Source organism: Berghia stephanieae, chromosome 11 (genome assembly GCF_034508935.2).
Source record: "Berghia stephanieae isolate SIO BIC M18660-M18661 chromosome 11, UCSD_Bste_1.3, whole genome shotgun sequence".
In the NCBI taxonomy this organism is placed as follows: Eukaryota; Metazoa; Mollusca; class Gastropoda; order Nudibranchia; family Aeolidiidae; genus Berghia; species Berghia stephanieae.
In genome coordinates, this window is record NC_088370.1 from 25,395,975 (window position 1) to 25,405,273 (window position 9,299).

The following is a 9,299-nucleotide window of genomic DNA, read 5'->3' on the forward strand; positions in this document are numbered from 1 at the left end:
ACATTCTCGCACCGTATTCAAGTGTGAAATGAGTATCTGACCGTTTACAGCGTTGTATCTGTCTGAAAAAAAATTGTAATATCGCCTAACAGGCGTCATGTCACGTCCTACATTTTAAGTGCTGCTCTTGGCCAGGGACAGATTGTAAAGCGCTTTGAGCAGGTTTAGTGGATATCGTTCGATATAAAAGTTCAAGTTTAGAAGCCGTGACATCACAACATCCTCTCTTCCTGTTCATAACTCATTGGAAGTGTGCAATCTTTCCGACGAAGTGAATAGTGATTAATGAATAGGTTACATAATAATTGAATCATAAGGTTTGCATAACTATTTTAGTAGCAGGATGTATAGGCAGATTCTTAGGCTGACGGGACGTAAAAGAGAGAGGATGGGTGATCTTTATCGACGACCAGCATGTATTTAGACTAAAGAAAATAAAAATGTCATCACTTTTGTTAAACATTGCTCTTCCGGAAATATCCGATTTACCACTGCACATGTTGGTTAGTTGAAAACAACAAAAAGTAGACGATTCATAAATCCAGAAAGTATAGATGTCCATAAATGATGTCCCTAATTTCATAGACTTATTATTCTAAAGCCAATAAAGATACTTACATCTGGTTTTTACAATCTTCTAAGCAAAAGTCATACATTTTTGCCGCTAAGTCATCGATCATCATTACAACACATACGTTAGCAAAATGGACATGAAATTAAAGGACCTCATTTTCTCTCATTTTATTTCGGAATCACAACAGTGCGTCTAAATTCTCTTCGTGTAATGTGATTGCATGAAACAACACCGCCATAATTAGCCCAACAACGATTCATAGAAGACCATAACAGGACATTAAAATGAAGTTTTAAAAGTGAACAATCAAACCATATATAGTTCGAAGTTGACATCACTCAGGGCTTTGTTATTTTTTTATTTTTTTTTGCCATCCGCGTTCATGAGTAATTCTCACAAAACTGTATTTACCGGACTATAAACGTTCTAGGTTACACAGAGTTTTGTGTTTTGGTCCGTTATACTTCCGGATGGCAATGCTATGACCTTCTTAGCCAAGCGCATACTATCTATATGGAACAATAGTGTAATGTCAAAATATTGGATTCATTCAAATTGGAAATGTAAGGGCTAACTAGGATGATTTGGGTGCTCTCCGGTTAGGTGATAGAGCCAGTAAACCCGAAACGTCGACAAAAGAAAAGAAAGGGAACGACTAGAAGGATAGACAGAGGGAACTCGTTCTTAAGTTCCATCGGAGAAGAAGATCAGGCCACTACTCTTGGCCTAGCCCGATCCAGAGGGAAAGAGAGAGAAAGAGAAAGTCCGTGCTTCAGGGCAAGACAATTATAACGAATAAAATGAATAGAGAGCAAGGTTAACGAACACGAAACATTTATTACGTAACTAAATAACATGTATAACATAAAATAGAACGATACAAATCTACTAATCCATAATTAATCCTTTTTCCTTCCATCCACGTATAGGGAACACTACAATAAATAAAAGATATAGAACAGGACCGCTCGAAAGTGGTATTCTGCTCAACTCGACGTACTTACGAAAGACCTCCCCCCCCCCCCCACACCCCCCCTACCAAACATCCTCCCCGGCGGGATACAAAAATGCATAACACCCTGAGAAGGCCGTCAAACTCTAAACTAGTTAGGGTGATGCCTAACAACCAGGTTCCTAGGGCATACATAACCACACCGGAGACTGACTCCGACGACCCGGCACTGCCATCCTGTACTCTGCCGTCTTCCAAATAAAGACGTCGGGCACGGACAACATACTAAGAATAAAGAGAAGAGCTGCTACACCTACTCACACCAAGCTCGAAAAAAAAACGGCAGAGGACGTCGGATGCTTGGTATGGTTGGTCTAGCGGCTCTTCTCTTTATTCGTTGCATTTTGTACGTGCCCGGCGTCTTTATCCTGAAGATGGCAAAGGACGGCAGTGCCGGGTCCACGGAGACAGTCTCCAGTGTGGGTTAGTGTAAGACCAGTTTCCAGGAGTCATGGCATCTTATTTTCTTGTCTAAATAAATTCTGATCTTCAATAAAGATCATCCATCATTTTTCTATTAACTCTCTCATTACCAGCCAATTCAGAATGTTCCCCAACACGTCACACCACACGCACACAATATAAAAATATATTTTTCTTACTCAAACGGAAAGGTAACAAGTACATTTAAAACATATTATTGTTCAGAAAATGAACTCTTTAACATTGTGTTAAGTTTTTTTATTTATGACATCGAAATTTTCTCTAAATGTTATGATGTACAAAAGAAATAAGAATGATATAATTGTTGGTTGTATTGTAGAGTATGTGACGATTTATATGTGGTGGTAAGGAGGGGGTTAACCACAAGAGTCTGCCTATACATTCTTCTAATAAAATAGTTATGACATCGTATGATTACATATGTAACACTAATTACACATTTCCACCGAGTTTTGAACCATGTGTGACTTCACAACTTCTGCTTCTCAGACAATGAGTTTATACGAAGGCTACGGTCCTTTCCAGAGCAGAGTTAAGGAGTACAGACTGTAAATACTCAGACATGCTATAGGAAGATCATCAAAGACAACATCCATAAACAAAGCGTTGGATATTGAACAGTTATATAACGGTGGATCGTGTCTATGGGGGTGGGGGTGGGGGGGGGGTAGGGGGTGGAGGAGATGACTGATGGTGTATTGTCATAAATTGCATGACCCCCATGTACAGGAATGTCCCTGGTATGCTCACAAACGTCTAAAATGTTCTGTTTTCGATAACTCTCACATTGGAGAGTTCTTAGAGTACATTTCTATAACTCTTTTCGTTGCAAGACCATTTTTATTATGTGGCTATGTGGATCTGTGGTTTGACACTCGCTTTTGGAACGGAATTTTTTGGTAGTGTATGGGAGTAAAGGTTATTGAGTACCTTAATTTGGAGGTACTGAGCACTACTAGATCCCATGATCTAAGCAGCCAATGCTGATTGGATCGAGTTTCTATCTCCTCCTTTCTGGCCAAATAAAAAAGTATTTTGGCAGTAAATGACAGAAAAGGTTATTGAGTCCCATTTGGACGTACTGAGCTCCACCGGATCACGTGATTTAAGAATCCAATGCTGATTGGATCGAGTCTTGTTCTCTCCCTCCCCCCTCCCCCTCCCCCTCCCCTCTCTTTCCTTTCTCTCTCCTTTCTCTTCCGTATAATATATCTCTCTCTTTCTCTTTCTTCTCCTCTCTCTCTCTCTCTCTCTCTCTCTCTCTCTCTCTCCTTTCTCTTTCTCTCTCTCGTTTCTCTCTCTCTCTCTCTCTCCTTCTCTATTGACTCTCTCTCTCTCTCTCTCTCTCTCTCTCTCTCTCTCTCTGTCCCTCTCTTTTATTTATTTATAATTTTTTTACTGGCCAAATAAAAAAAAGTATTCCGGCAGTGAACGAGAGAAAAGGTTCTCGAGTCCCATCCAAGGTCCCATCCGGACGTACTGAGCTCCACTAGATCACACGATTTAAGCAGCCAATGCTGATTGAACTCGTCGTCATGTCATTTATACACATTATCATCTTCTCAACAAAGGTTTGCTCCACTCACATCAATACGCTTCAATAGTCGTAATGTCATTTCCCTCGTAATGACGCATGGTAACATAGTAACTGGCTCTAAACTACCGGAACAATGGCGGACGCCCGTATGAAATATTTCTCCGACGAGCATAAAAGAGTATTCAGAGGTAAAAAAAACCCATTATAGATCTGATCATGTTTTGACTTTTACACATTCTGATCACAAGACATATGAAAAGTTCTAGCCAGCATGAAGAATAAAAAGTACAGACTTTATTTGTTTAGAACCTCGATGGACGCCGTTGCTGGGCGACGTGACATCAGACTATTGAATCCAATTATCATGGAAATCACCCAGTCAGACCGTAGTCATCGTTAACTCATGGCCTGACACTGACCAAAAAATTACGTCAAAAGACAAGTCTTTGGCCACAAAGGAAAATAAATCATGAGTTGTATTCAATAGTTCAACCAATTACCCGTAGCCCGTAAGCTGTCGTACTCTTGAGAAACATGTATTTTAAAATTTGGCCAGAATACACATCCTTCAAATATTGATCTATTTAAATGACCCTCATCTTGGTAAAAACTCTCAAACCTGAGAATTCTCGCAGTATTCAAGGAAGTCCCAGGTTTGAGAGTTTTTACCGAGATGAGGGGCATTTAAGTCGATCGGAAATTAAAGGACGAGTTTTCGTGCCAAATTTATAAATTGTTTTGTTCAAGAGTACGCAGTTAACAAGTTAAATATGAGACAATGTGTCAACTTGATAATATGTCGGAATGAAACTAGATGAACATTTTAAAGTAAATTTTTTAAAAGCCATAATTCTGGAACCTTTATATAGTGCAATATCCACTAAACGGTTAAGTGGTCTAGTGGTATGATCAGAAGGTCCTGGGTACGAGTCCCGCTCTGAGCGTGGAAAGTTGTCCTTGGAAAAGGTTCTTCACTCACATTCTCTCACTGTACTCAGGCGTAAAACAGCGTTGTTTCTGTCGGAAAAAAGTGTAATATCACCTAATAGGCGTCATGTCTCGTTCTACATGTCTTAACATCTTCCCATGAAGCACTTTCAGCACGTATAGTGAAATTGCCCGATAAAATGGCTCAAGATTTTTAAAACATTCTCAGAGCTCTTTACAAGAGCAAACAACAGCAAAAGTAAACATATTGAAAAGCCATGACGCCTGTTAGGCGATATTATCATATCTTTCCGACAGAGACAATGGTGTTAAAGACCAGGCGCTCATTTTACACATGAGTACGTTGAGAAAATGTGAGTAAAGAGCTTTTTCCAAGGACTCTACTTTCGCCGTTTCGAGCGGGACTCGAATTCTACTAAAAGGTAATAAAAATGAATAATTAGTGGTCTGTAACAGCGTTGTTTCTGTAGATAAAATGTAATTTCGCCTAACAGGCGTCATGTCTCATCACATATAACTCACCCAGTCACTCAATCCTCTTCGGGCCTGCTGGCACTTGGTCCTGTCAGAGCTATTCTTGGAGCCATCTCGAAGGACAGACCTCTCTGCTTTATGTCCCTCTCTACAGTACGTCTCCAAGTCTCCTGGGGGTGACCTCGCTTCCTCTTTCCTTGGGGTGACCTCGCTTCCTCTTTCCTTGGGGTGTCCATCGCTGAGCCTTTCTTTATTTTAGTGCTGTAATATAATCCCGTTGCTCTCCAAATTTGTTTGAGGGAAGCGAATGTCTGGTTTGCCTTACTGATTCTGGTTTTGATCTCTGCATTGCAGTGATCATCTAGTGTCAAGTTTACTGACCAAGTACGTGAATTCTTGAATATCTTCTCGAGGAATTCCATCACATATAACGCATAATGGAAACATCGACAAGCAGGTGATTCTTAGGGTGGTTTTTATTTTCTTGTATTTTTCTCTCTGCTTTGTCGGGCACTGTTTCATACACAGATTCCAATTTCTCGTGGAGTAAAATGTGCTCTAGTGGTATGACGCTCGCTTTCGGATCAGACGGTCATGGGTTCGAGTCCAGTTCTGAGCGGCGCATAGTTGAGTCCTTGGAAAAGGCTTGTGGTAGTAGTAGAGTAGTAGTAGTAGTAGTAGAAGTAGTAGTAGTAGTAGTAGTAGTAGTAGTAGTAGTAGTAGTAGTAGTAGTAGTAATAGTAGTAATAGTAGTAGTAGTAGTAGTAGTAGTAGTAGTAGCAGTAGCAGTGCTTATAATTGTTGTTGTTTTGTTCTGTTGTAATTATAGTAGCTGAGAGGGATTCAAACATTCCCCTCCTTCCCCCTCCATCCAATCCCCCACCTCCAAATTCCATGAACCCCAGTACCTTGAGATATTACAAGTCTCCAAAGAGGCCCCTCTTCTAATCGCATATAAATATAAAAAGCACAATACTGCCGTACTCTGGCAAAACAATATTTTAAAATTTTGCCACAAAACTCGTCCTTCAAATATCGATCGATTAACGTGACCATTATCTTGGGGAAAATCTCAAACCTGGGACTTAGCGAAATCCCAGTTTTGAGAGTATTTCGCTAAGATGAGGGTCACTTAAATCGATCGATATTTGAAAGATGAGTTTCTGGCCATTTGTTTTTTAAATATGGGTTTTTTTACAGAGGGCGAGAGAATACTAAAATATTATACCTAATACACAAGCCGTTATTAAAATACCCCCCTCCCCCTTTTTTCCCATCCCTGCCCCCCCCCCCTCCCCCTTACCTGGTCACTTCCCATCCCCCCCCCCTCCCCATCACCCCTCCAAAACAAAAGTAGGAGGAGCTTAAACTACCTATTTGGTGTTTACCATGTGACTTTTCCCCCCTCCCTCCAAATATTCTGAGTGACAAGGTAGAGACTTGCAATTCGTCTATAAAGGTGAGGGACAGGTAAAAATCGTGCAGTTACCGCTGGCAGTCTTTGCTTACCTGTTGATCCCCTCTAGGTGGTGTTACAACATACAAGATTGCTAGATTGATTTGATCTGGACGCCTCAGGAGCTGTGGTCAGTTTGTTTGCAGTGGTACCTGACAGAAATATATATTTTAAATATATTTTTGGATTTTTTGGTTCAGGTAAACACTAACCGCTCTTGTAAAGACTTACTGATTCACTAAGCGTATTCGGACGGATTAAAGGAAAAACCAAAAAACAAACAAACGAAGTAGTAAAAAAAAGGTAATATTGGCCTCGCTTTTGCTTTGCTTCGTCTTGAATACAGGCAGTTTGTCTATTAGGAAAGGAATAAAAGAGCCAAGAAAAGAATTGAGAGGATCTAGAGGAAAAATCTGGTGTCAAAGTTTTAAAAATCTCAAATTTCCTTGAATCAAAGGGTCAAGGAGTCTCAGTGGAAGGAAGAGAAGGAAGAACGGACGGCAACTCTGTCTTGACTTGACAACTTGACTTCCAAGGGACGTAACAAAGGATTTGATTTCTGTTCGAATTGAGAAGAAATAAAATACGTATTCGGCGTCGACGAGGACTTATTGAAATAGTTTTTGGGTAAGATTTGATATTTATAATAATAATGATGATGATGATGATAATAATAATAATAATAATAATAATAATAATAATAATAATAATAATAATAATAATAATAATAATAATAATAATAATAATAATAATAATGAGCTTTTTTAAAGCGCAATGTCCACTAAACGTGCTCAAAGCGCTTTTCAAAAAATAATTAAATGACTATTGTTTTGCACTTAATTCGATTTCAACAGATTCTAAGCGCTTTACATTCATAAGATAAAAATAAAGAGATTACATTAAAAAAATAAATATAAATATACAACAATATTAATGACTGAAATAGCGAACAAACAACACATGTTACACATATGATTGGTAAAAATCATTCACTTGCAAAATATAAATCATGAGACAGAAATGTAAATGTTGCTGCTCGAAGCTCGAAGAAATAATTAACAATGTGAAATTCAATGTAAGCGTCAATTTATTTAACGAAATCAGCTATTGCGGACGTTTCGGGTTTCCCCTCTCTCAACAAAACAGGATGTATGAAACACTACAGACGGATGAGAAAATATTGTGATAATGGCGCTGTTAGCAACATATTATCTTAGTCGTCTGTAGCGTTTCATTCATCCTTGTAGGTATTTATTACAAAGCACGCAATGGAGATCAGGATAAAATCCTTAGGATTTACCATTTGTAACCTGAAGGTTTCTGGGTCGAATCCCGCTGTGGACGGCGAAACGTTGAATCCATAAAAAACACTCTTTACACATTTTTCTCACCGTACTCAGGTGTAGGATGAGTAAGTAGCAGGTAACAGCACACAATAAAAAAGATTAATGATTGTGTTTTGTAGGTGTTTTGTCTTGTCTTTAGAGTTGAGTCCGACTATGTGATCTTAAGGAATGACGCTCGCCTTTAACCGAGAAGGTCCAGGGTTCGAGACCCGCTCTGAGCGGCGCATAATTGATTCAGGAGGAGAAGGCTCTTTATTTGCATTCTCTCACGAAACTCAGGTGTAAAATGAGAACCTGCCTATTAACAGCGTTGTCTCTGTCAGAAAAAAAAATTAAAATTCCACTTAAAGTATTTCGGTTGGTTAATGACCCCTCGTAAAGCGCATTGATTACGGTGATAGTCCTAGTCATATTCTAAGGACTCAACAATGCTCTGGGAACCATGGAATTTGGTTGGAAGTAGGATGTCATATCAAAAGACAGCACATACACATAAAAACGTATTTTATCTAGAATACTAATTTGTTACAGTGAATGACATCAGTCGGATGGTGAAAAGCTTTGAACTGAGATATTGCCAAGTTTAGTTAGAAGGTCAATTTTCATCAGAAATGAGTTCTTGTCATAAATGATTAAATCAACACTTTTTGTACATCTTCGGGAAATCTCAAAGCTTAATTTCGCTTCTAAATATTTTTTTTACAGCTAGTCAACTTGAAAAAGTATGAAATTTGATCTAGGCTAATAATGTGACAAGAAATATTGAAGAAGTTTTTATTTTTCTTCCACAGACACAGACAACTCTTCCAACGCCCAAAGTTTCCGATCTTCAAGGGTTTCTCAGACACATCTATCTAGCCTGACACATCACTACTGAGCATCGTTTTCATACAGTCTTTTACGACAGAGAAAAATCATTCAAACAAGAGAACATTTTGGATTATTGTTCACGTGATCATTTCGTCATTTCGGTCTTTCGGACTAAAGTTTCTATCATTATATTCAGTTTTATGAATCCAGTGCAAGCCTCATGAAATCATGATGTTGCAGTTACGTAACTTATTGTTATGTTTATTTCCGCTCTGGGCGTCCTTGGCAACCATCACTTCCGGCCAGAGTGAGACGGGAGGTCCTACAAGAATCAAAACATGCGAAGAGTTAAGGTAAGGCAATTTGAGATAATAATGTCTTTAAAGTTTTTATCTTATCTTATCCAGACCTGTCAACTATTATGAAAATTTCGAAGAAATACGAAATTTTATCTCCAAATTCAGAACATTATGAGCATTATTTTCTAAGTCATTAAAACTTATTGAAAATGAACGTTGATGCCAGGGTACATATCTTTTTAGAATTTTGAAGTGTTATTTCAACCTTATGTGAATAAATTATTGATTTTTGAAGTTAACTACAATGACTACGATTTTTACCTCCTAAAGGTTACGACTTTTTAAATTTTCAAGTTGGCAGATCTGTATTATCTATCTCATCTCATTTGAATATAGGAA

General features: G+C 38.6%; 1 protein-coding gene across 1 annotated transcript in view; it reads left to right on the plus strand.

Moving 5' to 3' along the window:
- The first annotated feature begins 6,470 nt into the window (after nucleotides 1–6,470).
- Nucleotides 6,471–9,299, plus strand: part of LOC144956597 (uncharacterized) — a 24,900-nt gene continuing 22,071 nt past the window's right edge. Inside the window, exons 1-2 of the mRNA XM_078887200.1 lie at nucleotides 6,471–7,072; nucleotides 8,583–8,954. Coding sequence (XP_078743326.1) covers nucleotides 8,830–8,954 — 125 coding nt within the window. The 5' untranslated portion in view covers nucleotides 6,471–7,072; nucleotides 8,583–8,829. The remainder of the gene's footprint in view (nucleotides 7,073–8,582; nucleotides 8,955–9,299) is intronic.